Source organism: Solanum stenotomum, chromosome 9 (assembly GCF_019186545.1).
Source record: "Solanum stenotomum isolate F172 chromosome 9, ASM1918654v1, whole genome shotgun sequence".
Classification (NCBI taxonomy): domain Eukaryota; kingdom Viridiplantae; phylum Streptophyta; class Magnoliopsida; order Solanales; family Solanaceae; genus Solanum; species Solanum stenotomum.
In genome coordinates this window covers 46,400,656-46,421,069 of record NC_064290.1, presented here as the reverse complement: position 1 = coordinate 46,421,069, position 20,414 = coordinate 46,400,656, and the positions used below count along the sequence as shown (strand labels likewise).

Sequence of the window (20,414 nt, the reverse complement as noted above, 5' to 3'; positions counted from 1 at the left end):
AAAGTATTGACACCTCTTAACATTAGTGGAATGTTTAGTCTAATGGTTAAGTTATTGCAAAAGTTTCCTTATGTCGTGTGTTCAAGCCCTATTGGCCTCATAACTATTTTTTTTATTTTCTTACTACAACCATTGACACCCCTTCATGAGAATTTTGCGTCCGTCACTGTGTAGGATTTTATAGCAACTTTCTCTATCTTCTCTCTCCTCTCTCCCTTGTCTCTCTCATCCCATTGCGCTCTCTCTCTCTCTCACGCGCGCGCTCCTCTCTCTTCAGCCCAAACAACTACCGCCCAAAAAACATTCCACATAATATGACAATTTTCTATTTTGTATTATGTAATAAATATATTTGAATTTCATATTAACTGTATTTTGTATTATGTATCAACTATATACCTATTTTATATCAATTTTATTATGACAATTTATATTTTGCCAATTGTATTTGTCAATACAAATTGTGTTTGTTAATACAAGTGATACAATTATATTCAATATATTCGATATATGATACAAATCAATTGTATCAATTGTATTTAGGCAATTATTTTTGTATTTTGTACCATTTGTATTTGTATTCTGTATTAGTTGTATTCGTTATACAACGAATACAACATGTATTCATCCTATCTCCTCCCTATCTCGATCTCACTTGATTCTCTCCTCGTTATATGTAGCTAAATACAATAGTTTTTATATAATGATATTCATTTTGATACAAATCAGTTGTATTCATGATATAAACTGATACAACAAATACAATAGGTATTCAACCTCTCTCTCTCAAAGCTCGCTCACCTCTCTCCTCCTTCTCCTAGTATCGCTCACATCTTTCCTCCCTCTCCTAGTCTCGCTCGCCTCTTTTCTACCTCTAATATATAGCTATAATTCGTAATTAAGCAAACTATAACTATAAATCTCTAATCAAGTGCAAATTATAGTCATTTTTAAAAGTTTCCTATAATAATATTAATAAGTTTTGTGGGTTCAAAATTTTAGGCCCAAAAGTAAGTGCTTCACTGTACTCTTTTGAGAGTTAAGTGGGCACTAATAATTTTAAAAGGGAAGCTGACATAAATATACTACTCCTTCCGTTCAACAATATTTACTATTTATAGTAATAACATTTTTTTCACTCGATCACTTTTAATATATTTATAATACATTTTTAATATATATTACAGAGAATAATTTATAAAACACATATAATACAAGTTTTTGAATAATACATTTATCACACATTTTAATACATTTATAATATAATGTGTTAATTTCTTACCAAACAAACATAATATATTTTAAAACAATTATAATACATATATATTATTGCATACATAATTCACTTTTAATACATATTGCAGATTTATCATAGTATTGCTGTATATTGCTATAAATGATAATAAATAAAAAGTATCACTAAAATTAGTAATTATTTATTAAAAGGTACCTATTCAAGTAATTTTTCCATTTAAAACCCCGAGATAAATACTCCTTTTGTCCCAAATGGAGCACGAGTCTATGTTTGATTATAATTTTTGCATATTTATTTGAAATATTATGAATTTTAAATTATTGTGATTTATATCACTTTTATGCAATTTTGTGAATAAGTAAATCTTATTTCAATAACATTTGGAAACATTTCTTCCAAATTCACGATTAAAATTAAACTGTTTGACTTTCGAAATTCGAACTGTATCACGCAATTTGAAACGAAGAGAGTAATCTTTTACGTTACATAAGAATACGCAAATAAAATAATAAAATTAGCCTTTCATTTCATATAGATTACTTAAATCTTTTTATATCAGTGATGATAATAAAATAATACATATAATAAAGTATAAACTCAAAGTTGGAAAAGATCAAAAAGAGGAAAAGCTAAAGGTGATGTTATACATTTCTTATAAGCTTTTCTTTCTTGAGGATAGGGCGGGGTGGGGTGGAGTGGGGTGACATGCTACTCTTATTTAAACCCCCAAATTTTAGTGCTTCTCTCATTCTTTGCATGTTTTCATAAGAAACCAAGAATTAGTCCCTTTTTTTTTTTCATTTATTTTCTTTTTCTTCTATCCCCTTAGAAGCACAAAAAATTGAACTTTTTGAAAGAGAAAAGAAAAAAAAAATGAAAGAAAGTGAGAAAATTAATAGTGATATAAATAAGCTAAGCAAGAGCTATTTTGATGTTCTTGGAATTTGTTGTACATCAGAAGTTGTTTTGGTTGAGAAAATTCTCAAGAATCTTGATGGTGTTAAAGAAGTTTCAGTAATTGTCACAACAAAGACTGTCATTGTTACTCATGATTCTCTTCTCATTTCTCAACAACAAATAGGTAAGATACATATAATTATTAATATTTTGTCTGTTTTAATTTATGTGACTTATTTTCTTGATGTGTAAAGTATCTCACATGAACGTAGAATCTGGAAAAGAGTCTCATCAAAGTGATAATTCTTGTCAAGATGTCACAATTCATATTATAGTTTGTTTACTTTCTTAGCACTTAGACGAATCAGCCAAAAAGAAAGCCCACCAAAAGTATAGGCATAATAATTCGATCTTTGTATTTAAGTGCTCTATATTTTTTTTCTATCTTCTTCTTCATCTTGTGTTTGATACACTCTTTGTTGTAATTTATGTAGCTTATTTTCCTTTTAATTTTTCTTAAAAGAAAAGAATGATATTTATATATTTAATATTGATTTTTTTTATTTAAATAGTTTGACTGACTTGTTGATTTAAATATTATTTTTGATAAATTATATATATTTTTAATTTAAAATTTATATTTAGTCAAATTAAAAGAACATGAAATGGAGGGATTAATATTTGCTTTTTTTCCCTCCCCTAAATTTAATTAGGTGACACTATTCGCTTTCAATTTATTAAAAAAATTAATAATAATAACGAAATAATTTAACTTTATACTTGACGTCTTGTCTTGAATGATATGATTGTGTAAACACACAAATGTCATAACATATTTAGTATTATTACTTTTAAATGCCTTTTATCCTGGCCAATCAGATCATATAATGAAAGAAAAAAAAGTTTGATATATGCTTTAATTTTGTTCTTTAGAGCTAATATACTTTCATTATAAAATTGTATCTTTTTTGTTACATAAATGGCTTATATATAGCTGCAAAAAATAGTTTTAAATTATAATATAGCCACAAAAATATTAGTTTAAATATTTTTCTTACTTTTTTCTTTTAATTCATTTACAGTTTTTTTTTATTTTTCGTATTTCTACACAAAAAAATGAAGGAAAAATAAATAAGAAGAAAAAACTCAAATAATGATAATTAAAGAAGTCATTCATGTGCTAGAAAGATCATATATACTCATAAATTATTTTTTCAAAAATCAAAAATTGAAAATTAAAATTTAAAATTCTTTTTTTACTTTCATTAGATGAAAATGATATATGGGTGACATTATTTGTAACGAAGAGGTATATGTGAATTACTTTTATAATAACAAAACTATATATGAGTTATTTTTTAAACAAGAATACATCAGTTCTAAATAACAAAATTAAAATTAAGGGGTAATAGAATAAAAGGAGTACCACTCTTCATCTTCTCTTGAGTGACATAATTTGTTTTTAATTAATTTAAAATAAATAATTAAGAAGCGAATTTTTCATTTATTCATGTGATGTTTGTGATTTTTAATTAATTTTGGTAATAGAAATCACCAAAATAGGAAGCAGAAACGGTTTTCATTTATTCATGTGATGTTTGCTGATACTATTCTTAGTATTATTAGATTGAGTAACTAAGACGGAAGAAAAAGTATAAACTATTTTTATTTTAATTAATTGCATAATTTGTCTTTTAAATGAATTAATTTTTAATTTTTGTTTTTAGAAATCAAAGTTATGTCTAGTAGTACCTAAGTTCTTTAAAAGTGCCGAACATAATTTATAAAATATTATAATATAAAAATATAAAGTTATACTTTTGAAAAAATTATTTGTTTTGAGGGACAAAAGTTAACTTTCGAAAAATCTAAACATGTATGAATTCTCTTTTGGGTAAAGAAAAAGAAAAAAAGAAGAAGAAGTTGGGTTGAACAAATTCATATTACTTGTTAGGTTATTATTTCCTAACACTCTTGATTTTTTTATATTTAATAATAATTTGATCATAAATCTCTCTATTTTATCTTTATTAAATGATTTGTCCACGAAAATTTCAGTCTTAAAAACAAATTAATATTTTTTAAATTACGTGATCAGTCAAACTCCTTCACATAAATTAATACCGAAGGAGATATTAAAAATAGTGAGTGATGATTTGTCCTGACCACCAAAGTGTGAAATCAATCCCAAAGATTTACAGAGTATCTTCTTATTTTAATTTTTTAAATAAAAGGGTATCACATATCAAGTAAGGATCGGAGAATATTTGTGTGATAATTATTCTAATAAATCTAAAAACATTACACGTTTATGTGTTGTAATTAGTTCTTAATAAAAATAATTAATAAAACTAATTAGTTGGCTTTCCAATGTTTCCATCTTGTCACACCATATATGTTCCCTACTTACGTGTTTCCACTTCAAAACCTCTCCTCCATTAGCCCTCTTGACTTATTATCGATGTCAGTAACGAATTCTGGATTTTTATTAAGGAAGTTCGAAAAAATAAAAAAATATAATATTTGAGATTTTAATTAGTAATCTTAAATGGTAAATTTTGAATTTCCTAAACTACGAATCCAACCTTTATTCTTGTATTCTGGAAATTCAAAGTATATATACATGCATATATAATTTTTTGTCAAGAAAGTTCGAATGAATACCTTTGATCCCTCCGAAATCCGCCCCTATTAGGTTTCTAGTTGTTAGTAACTTGGTGATGGGGCTTTATTGAATTCTCAAAGAAAATATTTTGACTCATTTGTGGCTTCGCACCTTCTTTGTGTTGAAGAGTAGTTGTAGGAACTTACCCCCTTTTTAGCTAAATTGCACCTTAATGTAAGCATTTTTTAATTGATTAGAGCAAATGAAGAACAAAATGATACATTTTTATATTTAGTAATAATTTAATTTTAAAATTCTCATTTTACTCCTAACGAAATGATTTATAACCACACAAACATCTTACTCTATACAAAGTCAAACTACATCACATAAATTGGAACAGATGAAGAACCAAAAATAGTTATTGTAATTTGTTATTAGCTTCCATTACATGAGTTGATATATCTTTAATTTTACTAATCATTGTAATTTTTTTAATTTTATTTTGTAGTTAAAGCATTGAATCAAGCAAGACTAGAAGCAAGTATAAGAGTGAAAGGATTGCAAAACTACCAAAAGAAATGGCCAAGTCCATTTGCAATTGGTAGTGGAATTTTGCTTGCTCTTTCATTTCTGAAGTATTTTTTCTTACCTCTCCAATGGTTAGCACTTGTTGCTGTTCTTGTTGGAATTCCCCCTATTATTTTTAGGGGTATTGCTGCCATACGCAACTTCACACTTGACATCAACATTCTTGTATTAATTGCAGGTACTTTTCCTTATTTTATTCTTTAATTATTGTTGTGAATATAGGACAGTAAAGTTGTCTCTATGTGACCTATAGCTTGTCATGAGTTTGAGTCGTGAAATAATTGATCGTGAATGATTGCATCAGAGTATGACAACTCTTTTTTTTAATCTTGTATAAATACATAATATTTTGTGCATCTGATCAGAGTATGATGACTCTTTTTTTAATCAGGTGTGAATACAAAATATTTTGTGCATATGGTTGTTTAGAATTGATACATGGTCCTACTATTAAGCTTTGTGATGGAAATTTGTCTCTTGCTTTTGATTTATTAGCTTGGATATACACTCTTTTATTGTGGTGCTTGAATCTTGATTCTTGATTATGCTTTGTGATTCATTATATCATTAAGCATGAACCATATAGGGGAGTTAGATATTGTATATTTAATAATGCACCTTTAACTAACACACAAGATTGGAGTGAGAGGGATGATTCTTGGGGTTTTAGATGCTAATGTTATTGGACCACCTAGTATCTTTTAAAAAAAAAAGAAATCATGGGATGATTGATAGTGTATTTTATGTGTATTTTCAAGTGACCTAGTACTACTAAAAAGTAATCTTCTTTAATCCTATCACTACTAGAAATACTCATTTTCTCAACAATGTTCCCATCTAAATCTCCTAATAAGAAATATGGGATTAATTATAATTTGCTTATTTTAGAACACTGTCATTTATGCATTGGTTTTGTGAAAATAACAAGTATTAATGAACATCTATTTTTAATAAGAACGACATGTATTAATTATGTATAATATGTATATTGTGTACAAAAACAAATATGTATAAACTATTATTTTGATGTGGGAGTTAGAAAATCCCTAAAATGAATGCAAAAGGCAAGATGTGATGTGATTTGGAAAAAAGAATAAGAAGAATTTGAATCCCACACAAGTTTTGTCTATTAAGGAAAATTACAAAATTGCTTGTGTAATTATCACAATATATATACCACAAATGGAATTCCTAGGTGTAAAGCACCAAATAAAAAAAGGAGCCAACATTTGTAATGTGTAAATGTGTAACGCTTCTCCTTTTTCCCTCAAATAATTGCAAAGAAAATGACTTTAATTTGCACCAACACTTTCTTGCCCTTTTATAGATTATAGAAAAAAAGTTGATTTGACGAGTACTTTCTCCGTTCCTTTTCAATTATCATGAGTTTTTTTTACTGTTAAATAATAAGAATTTTAATTTTACGATATATTTTTCATCATATTAATATGCAAAAAAATTGTAATTTATAATACTTCTCGTATAGTTTTTGAATATCTAAATTTTTAGTTTAAAATATCGAATTTATGTAATTCAATTTAACTTTAAAAAATAGTGAAATTGACTTTCGAAAAGCACAACTAAAAGAGGACGGAGGGAGTATCAAATTTCTTTGTCATACTCTTTTCTTTTCATTTTATATGTCTTAATTTGACTAAATATAAAATTTTAAAATAAAAATAAATTAAGTGTGCATATATAAGATATTAATTTCTTTTTATAATCTTAAATTGGCACGTGGGGAACATTTTTATATATGTTCACTCACTTAATTGTAATCGTTGTGGATATATGCCCATAGTAAGTAAACGAAGTGTATAACAAGAGTAAAATATTTTATATATAAACAGTGTATATAATGTATACATACTAATTATATGCAAATTATATTAGCTTTAATTTGTAACTAAAAAAAATCGTTTTTTTTGTGGGCTTTATTGGGATAATTCCAAATGCCAGTCTCCAGACAGTTAACTGAGTTTCCCAAAAATGATTAAAAAAATTTGAAGCTAGAAAATAAGCACTGAAGATTTCTTTAAAGTTCATTTTCTATTTAGCATAAAGTATAATGTCCTCCATTTTTCTACAGAGGTAAAAATAAAAGCAATTTTGTTCATAACTACAATAATGCAGTTAGTGTTGTTTGAGAGTCGGTTAGAGTTATATACTGATATTAATAATATAAAGGGTGGTTTGGTAGTAAGTTAGAGTTATGTAGTTATTAGTAAGGTAGAGATTATTTATGAGTGAATATATATATTATAGCTATTATGCAAGAATTAGATATGCATGGATTGATTATTCATGTATTAGTTATTCCATTTTCTGTCCTGCATAAAATAATAGATAGATTCTCTCATAACTTATACATGGGAATACTTATGCGAGTTTATAAATTGTCAACCAAACATCGTACTAATTTTATACATGAATAACTTATTTTTTATCTACCTACTATGTTGTATAAGTTATATGTAAATTAATACATGAATAACTTGTTTCTTATCTAGCTCCCAAACGACCCTTAAGGATTAATTATGAAAAAATTTATGTATTATTTTAGATGCAAAAATTAGTTATTCATTTATTAGTTATACATGTATTAATTATCCAACCTTCTATGATCATGCAAAAAACGATACACAATTTTCATCATAACTTACACATTTATTACTTATGCACATTTTTTATATTGTAAATCAAACACCATATTACCTATAAAGAAATTTACCTGTGTAACTCACGTTCAGACCAACTACCCGACAACCCCTTACTTACTAGATGGAAAATTTGAGGTGAAAAGCACAAAGGTGACTTTTCCTTAGGCATTTCAAAAACTTTATCTTTAAAAAAAGTAGAAAGATAAGATTCTTTGTAGAAGAAAACGTCACTAAAACTCTTATTAACTTCTATCTTTATGAATTGTGATGTATCTTTTTGACAAATGGCTAAGAATCTTGTTGCTTTTACCATCTTTAAATTGAGGGGTGATTGTAGAAAAAAAAAATCGATAATTCTTTTAATTTTTTATTTTTATTTTAATTATAAAATTCGACAATATTTAGTTTGATTTGGTGCTTTAAAAAGCGGAGGCGTGAAGCGAGGTGTTTTACGTAACATAGGGTAAGGCGTAAGCCTCGAAACACAGGACGTAAGTACCATGAATTTACGAAACGTATATCTCATTTGTTTTCAGTTTTATAATTTTATTTCTAAAACAAATAAACAAAAAGTGAAATTTTGAATATTCTGCAAATAAATCACCAATAATATAGAATTTTTTTTTTATAATTATTATTTAAGAAAGATAATATTAGATTTTTTTCTAATAACAGAGATAATATTTAAAGTAAAACCATCATCCATTTCATATCTCCACGTCTACTAGTCACAAGGTATAACTATAGTCAGAATAGTGATTGGAAAAATAAAATAAAAAATGAAGGTACAAAATACAAATATTAATTTTATGACTTGTTTTGTGATGTGCAGTTGCTGGATCAATAGTTTTACATGATTATTGGGAAGCTGCTACTATTGTGTTCTTATTCACTATTGCTGAATGGCTAGAGTCAAGGGCAAGTCACAAGGTTGGTGAATTTTTGTCCTCACACAAGAAAATTGAAATGTATATATGTATCATGTATATATGTATACGCCACATCGAGCCCAAATTGCACATACCATGTTATATTTGCTTTTCTCTATGTTTCCGATTCTTTTTTTTTAAGCTTGTCAGCTTAAAAGTCTGCTAGTCATTCTTCTTTGACTTGCACTCATTTACTTGCCGTATGTCATGAGTGTGCCACATACACCCCCTTAGGAAATGAGTGTCCTTGCTGAGGTTTGCCTAACTATCATATTATATTGTATGAGTCTGTTTCTGATATCATATTTGCCACAATCAAAGCACATAGTACATATTGTCCGCTTTGATCCAAACAGATTTATCTCTTAGGCAACGCCTAGTCAAGCTCAAAAGTGCACGTACCATGTGAAGATGTCTTTCATACTATATATAACACGTTTTCCCTCTCCCTTTGCATGGTGCATTTTGACTAAAGTATCATTTGCACCCCTTGTTCGAAAGATTACCAATGAATGTTTTGTGTTTGCTACGCTAAGTTTGTATCGTTATTTCATTATGATGACAAAATAAAACCTTCATGGTTATGTAGGCTACTGCTGTTATGTCATCACTGGTGAATATAGTCCCTCCTACAGCAGTTTTAGCTGAAAACGGAGAAGTAGTAAATGTTGATCAAGTCAAGTTGAATAGCATTCTTGCTGTGAAAGCTGGTGAAACTATACCGATTGATGGAATTGTAGTCGAAGGGGAATGTGATGTGGACGAGAAAACTTTGACAGGGGAGTCATTTCCAGTTTCTAAGCAAAAAGACTCGACGGTCTGGGCTGGGACTACAAATCTAAATGGTAAGATAGTATTCATTCATACTTCAATTTTTGAACTTCAAGTATTGTTTTTTAATTGAAAAAATTTGCTCCTTTCTTCAGGTTATGTCAGTGTTAAGACTACAGCTCTGGCTGAAGATTGTGCGGTGGCTAGGATGGCGAAACTTGTAGAAGATGCTCAGAACAAGAAGTCAAAAACTGAAAGATACATTGACAAATGTGCTAAATATTACACACCAGGTTAGTTAATCTGTCATAATTATATGTGAACTCGTGTTCTGTCTTATTAATCACTTCATTGTCCTCGGAAGCTTGCCATTAGTCTAACAGTCATTCTCCTCATTAGCCTGCCTTCCGTCATGGGACTCACACTACCATATTGCTCTTTCCCTTAAACTACTTATTTCCAATACTTTAGTCTGATTTCAGCTGGTGATATTTTGCAGCAATTGTGGTTATAGCTGCTGGTTTGGCAGTAGTTCCTACCGCATTAAGGGTTCACAACCGAAAAGAATGGTATCGCTTGGCTTTAGTTGCTTTGGTGAGTGCATGTCCATGTGCACTTGTGCTATCTACACCAGTTGCTATGTGTTGTGCACTCTCAAAGGCAGCAACATCAGGTCTTCTGTTCAAAGGAGCAGAGTACCTTGAGACTCTTGCCAAAATCAAAATCATGGCTTTTGACAAAACTGGGACAATAACGCGAGGAGAGTTTGCAGTGACCGAGTTCAGGTCTCTCATTGATGGCCTTAGCCTCAATACACTTCTTTACTGGTAAGGTTACTAGTCATACATGTCATTTTAAAACTCTCGGAGAGTTAGCATTTCTACCGCTCTCAGTGGAGTAATAATGTTTTCTTAACATTGTTGATAGTGATAATGTTATTTAACAAGATTGATTTGTGGCATATATTCATAAAAGATGAAACTAGGCATGCCACATTCTCATACTGAAGTATCTGAAATGGCTCTCCGTGGTTCACGATAGAGTCAAAGTAGCATGTTTGGATCTATATATTCTATAGTGAATGTTTTCAGGGTTTCAAGCATTGAGAGCAAGTCAGGTCATCCGATGGCAGCTGCTCTTGTCGACTATGCACAATCAAACTCTGTCGAGCCAAAGCCTGATAGAGTGGAGCAGTTTCAAAATTTTACTGGTGAGGGAATATATGGAAGAATTGATGGAATGGAAATCCATGTAGGGAATAGAAAGATTTCTTCAAGAGCCGGATGTACTACAGGTAAAAGGCTGATCTTGATCTTCTTTCTTGTGCTTATAATCATCGTAATGATAGAACACACGGATCATAATAGAGACATGAAAAACTCTCAGAAGTATGTGATTTCTCTAGTTAATTTTGCGGATATCCGTGACCTGTTTTAGCCTTGAAATTTCAGTGCCAGAACTAGAGGGTGACAGTATACAAGGAAAGTCTGTTGGATACATATTTTTGGGATCCTCTCCAGCTGGAATTTTCAGTCTTTCTGATGTTTGTCGAACTGGCGTAAAGGATGCAATGAGAGAACTGAAGCAGATGGGAATCAAAACTGTGATGCTCACTGGTGATTGTTATGCAGCTGCCAACCATGTGCAGGATCAGGTATATTTAATCGAAAATCTAAAAGTGCTTCTAGTTTATACAAATGTGCTAAGTCAAAACGTATTTGCAGTTAGGTGGAGCTTTGGATGAATTTCAAGCAGAACTCTTACCAGAGGAAAAGGCAACAATCATTAAGGGATTTCAGAAGGAAGCTCCAACAGCAATGATTGGCGACGGACTTAATGATGCTCCTGCATTAGCAACAGCTGATATTGGTATCTCAATGGGTATCTCTGGGTCAGCGCTTGCGAAGGAAACAGGACATGTTATACTAATGACAAATGACATTGGAAGGATACCGAAAGCTGCACGTCTTGCTAGAAGAGTTAGAAGGAAAATAATTGAGAATATGATAATAGCAATTGGGACAAAAGGTGCCATAGTTGCATTGGCAATAGCAGGTCATCCGTTGGTTTGGGCTGCTGTCCTCGCAGATGCTGGGACATGCTTGCTAGTGATTTTGAACAGCATGCTACTGCTGCGAGGAGCTACACGTAGACATGAGAAAAAATGTTGTAAATCTTCTACTTCTTCGCATGCTCACCACCACAAAAACAAAGCTTCTTGTTGCAAGTCAGAAAAGGCTCCTCAACTATGTTGTTCTGATATTGAGTCACAAAAAGAATGTAGAAAGCAATCATGCTCGTCTGAGGTGTGTGTTCAAAGACATCAACCTTTCCCCTCAGGATCAACGTCGAGTGGAAATAATCAACATCATTCTCATTCGCATCCTCAGTGTTGCTCATCCAAGATGTCTGTTACAGCATGCAAATCTGCAGTTTCAGAATCAAAGTCATGCGGAAGTAACAATTGCTCAGACACCATTCACAAGAGTAGTTGTCATTCTTTGACAAACTCCTCAATAAGTTCTTCAGATTCGTCTGCTCCTCAATGTCCTGTTGCCACTTCAAGCTCCAAATCATGTGGAAGTACCAAGTGCTCCAACTTAATTGACAAAAATAGTTGTCGATCTCACGAAATTCCTCAAACGTGCTCTACCAAGAAGGCTGCTCATGGATGCCACTCTGAAGTTTCTGGTCCTAAATCATGTGGAAATAGCAAGTGTTCTGACTCAAGAGACAATAATATCCATCATTCACATTCTGATCATCAAACATGCGCGTCCAAGGTGTGTGCTCCACAAAGTCCATCTGCAACTTCAAGCTCAACGACATGTGGAAATACAAAGTGCTCGGACACCACTAGCAAGAATTCTTGTCATTCACATGATAACTCTGAATCATTCTCTTCAAAGAAGTCTGGTCCAGCATGCCAAAATGCTAATTCAGGTACGACTGTAGTCTACTTCTTATTCCTTTTCCCTCCTTAAACCAAACGATAGGATCGAAAGTATTATTTGGCCTTCTGTCTTCCAATACAAGGGATGGTTAAACCTGAAATCAGGTAGTCTATATATTAGATAAATTTGCCACTCTAACACATAGGCTTTCACATAGTGCATTCAGAGAAGAGCAGCCAAGCTTTTATTCATGAGAACAAACAAATTGAAGTTTTTTTTTGAAGCATAAGGTGCAATAATGATAATTATTTGTTGATTAGCTTTGATATTATCAGGATCAAGGTCATGCGGAAATCGCAAGTACCAAGGCTCTGCAACTGAGCACGGTGTTCATTCACTTACTGATCCACTCTCTGAGGAAAAGATTTCGGAGCAGAAAAGTTTGGTTTTAGAATCAAATCATGATCTTAGTCGTGGCTGCTGTGAAGAGGAACATGATCATCATCCAAATTTAGACAAAGCATATGACAGCTGCGCATTAGAAGAATGTCGTTATTCAGTTCAAGGAGATATAAATGACATATCAGAAACTGGAATCCAGGAAACTTCTCATTGTGATAGCACCAATCAAACATGTCAAGCTGTAATTTCAGGTAGGCACAACCTTTACTCCTACAATAAAATGTTTGATTAAGCAGTGCTATATCGATCACGTCTATAAAAAAAACTACTAGTTAATCAAGATTTGAGAATTTCAGGCTCAATGATCTGTGGAGATAATAAGAGCCTGGACTCTGTAGACATCCATGGGTGTCATTCACATGCTCATCCACCCCACAAGGAGGAACCACATCATTCTGTTGGACATGGCTGTTTGGACAAGGAACACGATCATTCACATCCAGAGAAAGCATATGACAGTTGTGCAACACAAGACTGTTGTTTTTCAGTTCAGGACCATAGCATTGACATATCCGAAAATGGAACTGCTCATTGTGACAGCATTAAACAAAGCATGGTCATTCCAAGTAGCTGCAAACATACACCACAAGATCAGGTAAGTCACTGTGGATTTCACTCTACAACTACCCCTACTGATGAAGAACTAGCCAAGCTGGTTAGAAGATGTTGCAATTATAGACCATGCCACGAAGTCCGCTCTGTTTACAGAAAGCATGCTGCAGAATGTGGTCCAACCACCCGATCAACCATCAATATCTTACGGGACAACCATCATCATCATCTAGACTGCAGTGGTCGTAAGGTTTGTTCGCCAATTGAGAAGAGACACATTGGTGGATGCTGTGAAACCTTCAGAAAAGAATGTTGCCCCAAGAACAATCATTTTGCAGCAACTTTTGGAGGAGGTTTATCAGAAATTGTTTTAGAGTAAGATGCAATCTTAAAGTGTAAATATGTTGCAACTTTTCTACCTATTTTATCTTCAAGAAGCTGAGATGCTATTTTGTATGAACATAGCTATTACCATGGCTTGTATACTAATCCTAAAAATGGTTTGTGTATTTGTTGAATTCTAACAAAGTTGGGAACTTCTATGTCATTTGCATGAAAAACAAGCTCATGTTGAAGGCCAACTATGCATATTTATGCACAACTAAATTTTTCAATCCTATTATCCCGGCCCAAAATTCAAGGTCATGATGATACCTATCCTAACACGGTCGGTAGGTAAGCCAAAGCCTCCTCCAACACAAAAACACTTGAAGAAACTCTAAAGAAGTAAAGCAATAGATTAAATAGACTTAAAGCTCGATCTTTCATAAGTAAAGATTTGAAATGCAGAAGTTAAATAAATCCCAAAACCTAGTGTCACCCGTACAAAAGTTGCTAAAGATTGTAAATTGTTCACTACTACAAGAGTAGTATTGAGTACAAAACATGTGTATCCAATAGGCATCATAAATAGGCCGATCAAGAAAGAGTTGACAACTATATCGTAAAAAGAATGCTAAGACCAATCATAGGGGAATTCAAGATTTAAAATTCATGGATTCTTGACATCTAAAATCATATATTAAGAAATTATTACAAGTGCCCAAAGGGATCCAAACCCTCATTAAGGAGGAAAAAAAAGCTTAATTTGTTAATTTGTTACTAAGTTCCCAATAAAAATTTCTTATATATTTTATAGGTTTTTCAATATAAATACTAAGTTTGCATAAAATTTATTAGGTTCTCGAAAAACCCAAATATACCCATCCAACACCATTTCCTGTTGGGCTATAACCGGTATTTATCATCGGTCTCAAGGCATGAAAACAATATTCAAGGCTTTAGTAACTCATTGGTGAAAACTATTTCAAAAAAGAACTCAAAATCAGTTCACAATCACCGTTTTACTAAGTTCTGGGGTTCTTGAAGATAACCCCAAATTTTTCATTTCAAAAGCTTGATTTCAACACTTAAATTCATGAATAGAATTAAGAATCATTACCCAACTGTTTTTCCTCAAAATCTAGTTCAAATCTCCACCCAAAACTCAAAAATGTTAAAATGGGGTTGAAACCTCGATTTTTGGAAGATATTCTGCCTAGGGGTCGTTCGCGAACACGGATGGACAACTCATTAAAGAGCCCGCGAACCCGCCGTGATCGCGGAGGGTTGGCTTCAGCAACACATATCAGCAAAGCCAGTCAATCACAAAATCATCGAAAGGACCATCGGTATTCGTTCGGAACCTCGTACACACAACCGACATATGCAAATCAATAATACTCGAAGTTCCGGATTCAATGGAACCGTCGAAACATAAATTTGAGGTCTCCTTGACCCGACATCTGTGAAAACCACAAGAAACTAACTCAACGCCTAAAAAGGCCAAAACAAGTTTGGGACCTCTCAAAAATCAACCAAGACTTCACCTAGGCCTAAAATCAACCCCCGAATCCAAGGGAACTCTCAAAATTCCGATCCAAGCATCCGAACCCTAAATGTTGACGAAAGTCAATCCAAAGACTAAATCTCCACAATTTCACAACTTAGGACCTAAAATCCTCAAAAAGACTCTAAATCTGAAGCCTACAACTCTCACAGACCGTATTCCACATTTCGGGACTACTGGAACCGACAGAATTCCATTTCGACCCTCGAAACTCCAAGAGACACCGGAAACCACTTTCTTAACAATATTACTCAAAACTTGCAAAATTCCCAACATTAAACTCAAAGATTGAAACCAACTTTCAAAACTCAATCATAAAAGACTCGGGGTCAATATAGGGAGGGTCAAAACGGTCAATTCATAAAAAATTTTCAAAAATGACCGACCAGATCATTACATGATTAAATTGACTTAAAATTATATTAAGATTTGTCTGCAAGGTTGAAATAGGTGGCATTACAACTATTTCAAATTTTTTTACCACAACTTCCTCACAAAAATCACTCATACAGGCAAAGACATACGTTCTAATTAATTAAAAAATGAGCGGACGCCTTAAACCCTAAGCAACTGCGATGGAGACTTAGCAGCAACCATGTTTGCGCACATCTCTCCCCAGCCTTTGGTTGTGGGAGAGATAAACCCTAATCCTAATCAACAAACATCATTTGCTACGCGATTAACCACAAATCAAGTAGTCAAAAATTTGACAAAAATCCAGTTGAAACATATTCAATATATACATGGAGAGCCTACGATTCAATTCACAAAGGAAGAACGACAGGTTTTCGCATAGGAAGAAGGATTACATCAAGCTGTAATTATTAAGTTCTCATCTGATACATTAGAAGTAGTGAAGGATTTGCGAACAGTTTTACCTAAACACTTGGGCATCAAAGGAAACAGTTTAGTTGGTTTACTTTCTCGTAGACATATTCTGCTAAGGATAGACCAATATAATGATTATGTGGTTGCTCTATCAAAATCGGTAAGATTTTTACCTTTTCGTGAAGAGCAACATCTTTATAGGGTATTTCCTTGGACAATAGATTTCAATTCTAGAGAAGAAACTTCAATGGTCGCGGTGTGGATTTCGTTGCCTCGATTATCACCAGATTTATTTTCCAAGAGATCCTTATTGTCGATGGCATCAGCGGTTGGAAGGCCAATAACTATCGACAAGGTAACACAAGACAACACAAGGACTAGAACTGCTAGGGTGAAGGTGATACTCGATCTTTTGGACAAGCTACCTAAGATGATGCGTCTCCAATATTTGGACTAGCAGACCGATAAGATTCAAGACGTTTTTCAGGAATTTGTTTGTGATAATTTACCTTTATACATGATGAAAACAGTTGTCGATTGATTTTGAAAAAGAATCAAGATAAAAATCACAAAGATAATGGAATGCTTGGTGATGAACAATTCAATGGTGAGAAATTTCAAGGTGATTTGAGACAAATTTTAAATGAGAAGAGGGGACTAGCAAACATAGATCAAAATATTGATGATAATACTTGTAACACCCTAGAAATTTTTTGAGCCAAGACTTGAACCGTTCTTCGTAGTGAGTGAGATTTTACCAAGGAATTAAAAATTTCTTGAGTATTAAGGTCACTAGATGTAGCACTTTGAGTTCCAAGAAGAATTAAAGAGAGTTCATTGAAGTCATTCCTAAGTTCCTTTAAGTTTTGGGGTCAACTTCAAACGACCATAACTCTCAGTACATGATGAGTTAGGTGGGATACAAGGTATCCAATGAAAGGTTTTTGAATTATCTTTCCAACGCCGCCAAGTTTGCTAAGTTTTGAGTTTGGAAGAGCGAGATATGCCCTTTTGAAGTTAGGTTGTCAAAATAAGGAAAGTTACCCGAAAATAGTAAGGGGTATTTTGATATTTTCCTTACCCAATCAGATTTAATTCATTTTTAGTAATGTTTTAAGGGTCTAATCCTATTAGGTTCAGTTTTATGATCCAAATATATGCTTAGGGTTTTAGTTGAGTGTTCAAGAAGAGAAAAGAGGAGAGGATCAAGCGTTCGTTGAGATTCTTGCGTGTTGTTGCGGATTTTTACCATGGGTTTGATCCCTAGGAGGTTTGTAAGCTTCCATAGTGTTGGGTTAGTTCACCCACACGCCAAACATGTTATTTTTAGCAAAAATTTATTCTTGAAGTTGAAAGATTAGAGTTCTTGATGAGTTATTGATAGACATTCTTGAAGTTCATTCTAAATCTTGTTGTGCTGGGGTTTTGATGATTTCTTGAGATGAAATTTAGTGATTTGAGTGTTGTTTTGAGTAGATTAGAGTATAATTATGTTAAGTAATCAAATCCAAGTGATTGGGAAAGAAATCATTCGATTCTAAGCGAGTTAGGATGATAAAACGAGCAAAGAAAGTCGTCGAAGTTTTCTGGGTTGGGGCCTGGTGCCCCACGCCAGCCAGAGTGCCCCAACCACTTCTTTGAAGTTTAGGGGCTGGCGCCCCGCGCCACTTAGAGTGCAAGGGTCGCCTGCCCCCACCCGTTCTTCGTCGTTTCGTCTGTTTGAGTTCTTTCAAAGGGTACATTTACTCCCCTTTGATTCTAAACACTCTAAACTACTTCTAAACACCTAGAAATCATTCATAACATGAATCATAACCTTGAATTCATAATTCAAATTCAAGGTAGAGTTAAGAGTTAAGTTTTGAGAATTCTTTCGAACATTCTAAGAAAGTCCCTTGAGTCTTTTTGTGGAGTCTTCTACAACTTCTAGTAATTTGTTTCAAGACTCAAGTAAGTGAGCATGAGAGTGAGGAGAATTTATTCATGAGTCTACTTTGTCATCACGAGATCCTTCATATCATGAACCATAACTTTTGAATTCATAATCACATTCAAGAGAGAGTTAAGAGTAGAGTTCAAGAAAGCCTTTGAGTTCAATTGTGAATCCTTTGAGATCAACTATTGATTTGAACTAAGTTTTGAGGAAGTAAGTAAGAGAATGAGAAGAGTCGTATACATGAGTTTCTTATTGATATTTTGACCCTTGAGTCGAGTCGTTCATGCCCATAACTTCCGCATGAACTCTATCAGTTGAGTACCTTTGAGAGGAGTAGTATCTTCAAGTTCTAAGTCTAGAGTATTGAGTTCCTAATCTCCTTTGAGATTATATTTCTAATCATGGGACTATTATATGTTACCCATGAAGTCCTTGAGTTGAATTTTTCATGCCCATAATTCCGCATGAACCCTATCAGTCGAACAATCTTGAGATGGGAAGTATCTTTGAGTATCCTGAGTTGAGAACCTTATTACTGAGTTGAGTACCTTAGCCTTGAGTACTTTTGAGTTGAGTAAGTTTGAGTATCCTTGAGTATTCCATTAGTTAAGGCGTCCTATATGACAGCAAAGTATATGACAGTTCTGGCAGCGTGAGCAAGACGTTATATCATCACTTAGGCTCATAGTGGTGGTTGTCGGTTAGAGAAACTCCCACAGAGTTATATTGTATTTTTATATACACATTGAGTATTATTGTATTTTTCAATAAATTGAGTTGTTATCTACAGTTTTATAGGTTTTCATATATATTGCATCTTTTACTATTGCTTTATCCTTGATTATCATGAGTTGAGTCTTTTGAGTTGAGTATCATGAGTTGAGTATCTTATCCTTGAGTATTTCTGAGTTAAGTCTTTCGAGTTGAGTATCCTGAGTTGAGTATATTATTCTTGAGTATTTCTGAGTTGAGTAAGTTTGAGTAGTTTTGAGTATCCTTGAGTATTCCTTGAGTTGAGTAAGTTTGAGAAGAGGTAAGTATGTTTCCTTTTTTTTTTCAAGTTTCAAGCTTATGTTGTGCTTTAGAATTCCCTTTACATACTCGCTCGTACATTTCATGTACTGAGTCATTTGGCCAGCATCCTTTCATGATGCAGATTCAGGTATTCAGGATCATCAACAAGAGCTCCGTTGATACTACATAGAGTTCGAGTTAGCTATGGTGAGCCTCCTTGCTTTCGAAGGATTTCATTTACCTTTTAGTTATATCAGTTGTTAGGATGTCATGGGTCTTGTCCCGACTTCCATATTTGTCATTTAGAGGCTTCATAGATAGAAAGTAGAGTTTGAGAAGTTTGTTTCATTTATCTTATTAAATGTTTTAAATACTTGAGTTGCCTATTGTTTGCTAGTTGAATATTCTATTTATATTCAGAGTAAATCATTTGAGTTAAAGCTTTGTATTTGAGTTTCATGAATTATATTCAGTTTTTAAGCTTTTGTATACTTGAGTTAGTCTTCCGTTTGTAGTTAGCTAAAATGACGGTTCGCTTGGGAACCAATAATGATTCTCGAGTGCCGGCCACGTCCAGGATGTAGACTCGGGTCGTGACAATACTTGAGCTGCAGATGCAAATAATAATGAAATAGAAATTGTGGAAGCCATTAAAAATAATGGAGATCGAGTAGTTGATACTTATGTTCAAGATGAAACTTTTGGTTGTGAGTGCAAAAGATGATGTAATTAGTGATTCGATGGTTCCCGTGATTAATTTAGAGTCTGATCTAGCTTCGAATTCTAAACTACCTACTGCTGGTGTTTTATCTGGGAAAGATCCTAGTTTGACTACGATTGAAGATTCTGGTCAGGTTAATAAGGTGCAACAGTGTGAAGAGAATTTGGATCAAATTTTTGAATTTAGGGTGTGTTTGGTATGAAGGAAAACATTTTCCTCATGTTTGGTTGGGTTAAATGTTTTGGAAAATGTTTTCTAAATCAACTCATTTTCCTCAAATTTAAGGAAAATGACTTCCCTTCAAAACTTAAAGAAAATATTTTCCAAAACTCTCTTCCAACTTCCATTTAAAAAAAATTGTTGAAAAAATCAATTTATTTGGTCCCTACCCTCAAACCAGCCCCCCCCCCC

At 32.8% G+C, this 20,414-nt stretch overlaps 1 protein-coding gene across 2 annotated transcripts; it reads left to right on the top strand.

Moving 5' to 3' along the window:
- The first annotated feature begins 2,034 nt into the window (after positions 1-2,034).
- On the top strand, positions 2,035-14,163 carry LOC125877880 (cadmium/zinc-transporting ATPase HMA3-like). 2 transcript variants are annotated; one of them, XM_049559166.1, is made up of 11 exons: positions 2,035-2,336; positions 5,269-5,526; positions 8,841-8,938; positions 9,527-9,782; positions 9,864-10,001; positions 10,208-10,535; positions 10,800-11,002; positions 11,160-11,362; positions 11,433-12,651; positions 12,938-13,255; positions 13,361-14,163. In XM_049559166.1, the coding sequence occupies exons 1-11, from the start codon at positions 2,129-2,131 to the stop codon at positions 13,993-13,995; spliced, it is 3,864 nt and encodes a 1,287-aa protein (XP_049415123.1). In that variant the 5' UTR covers positions 2,035-2,128; the 3' UTR covers positions 13,996-14,163. The 2 variants fall into 2 exon arrangements, with proteins under 2 accessions (XP_049415123.1, XP_049415122.1); XM_049559165.1 differs by having other exon boundaries at positions 12,923-13,255.
- Positions 14,164-20,414: the final 6,251 nt, after the last annotated feature.

What these genes read in the sequence shown, in the direction of transcription:
- LOC125877880 (XM_049559165.1), top strand. Translation starts at nt 2,129, where the DNA reads ATGAAAGAAAGTGAGAAAATTAATAGTGATATAAATAAGCTAAGCAAG. An exon ending in CTCAATACACTTCTTTACTG is followed by an intron (nt 10,536 to 10,799) that starts GTAAGGTTACTA and finishes GAATGTTTTCAG; the next exon opens with GGTTTCAAGCATTGAGAGCA. An exon ending in AAGAGCCGGATGTACTACAG is followed by an intron (nt 11,003 to 11,159) that starts GTAAAAGGCTGA and finishes TTGAAATTTCAG; the next exon opens with TGCCAGAACTAGAGGGTGAC.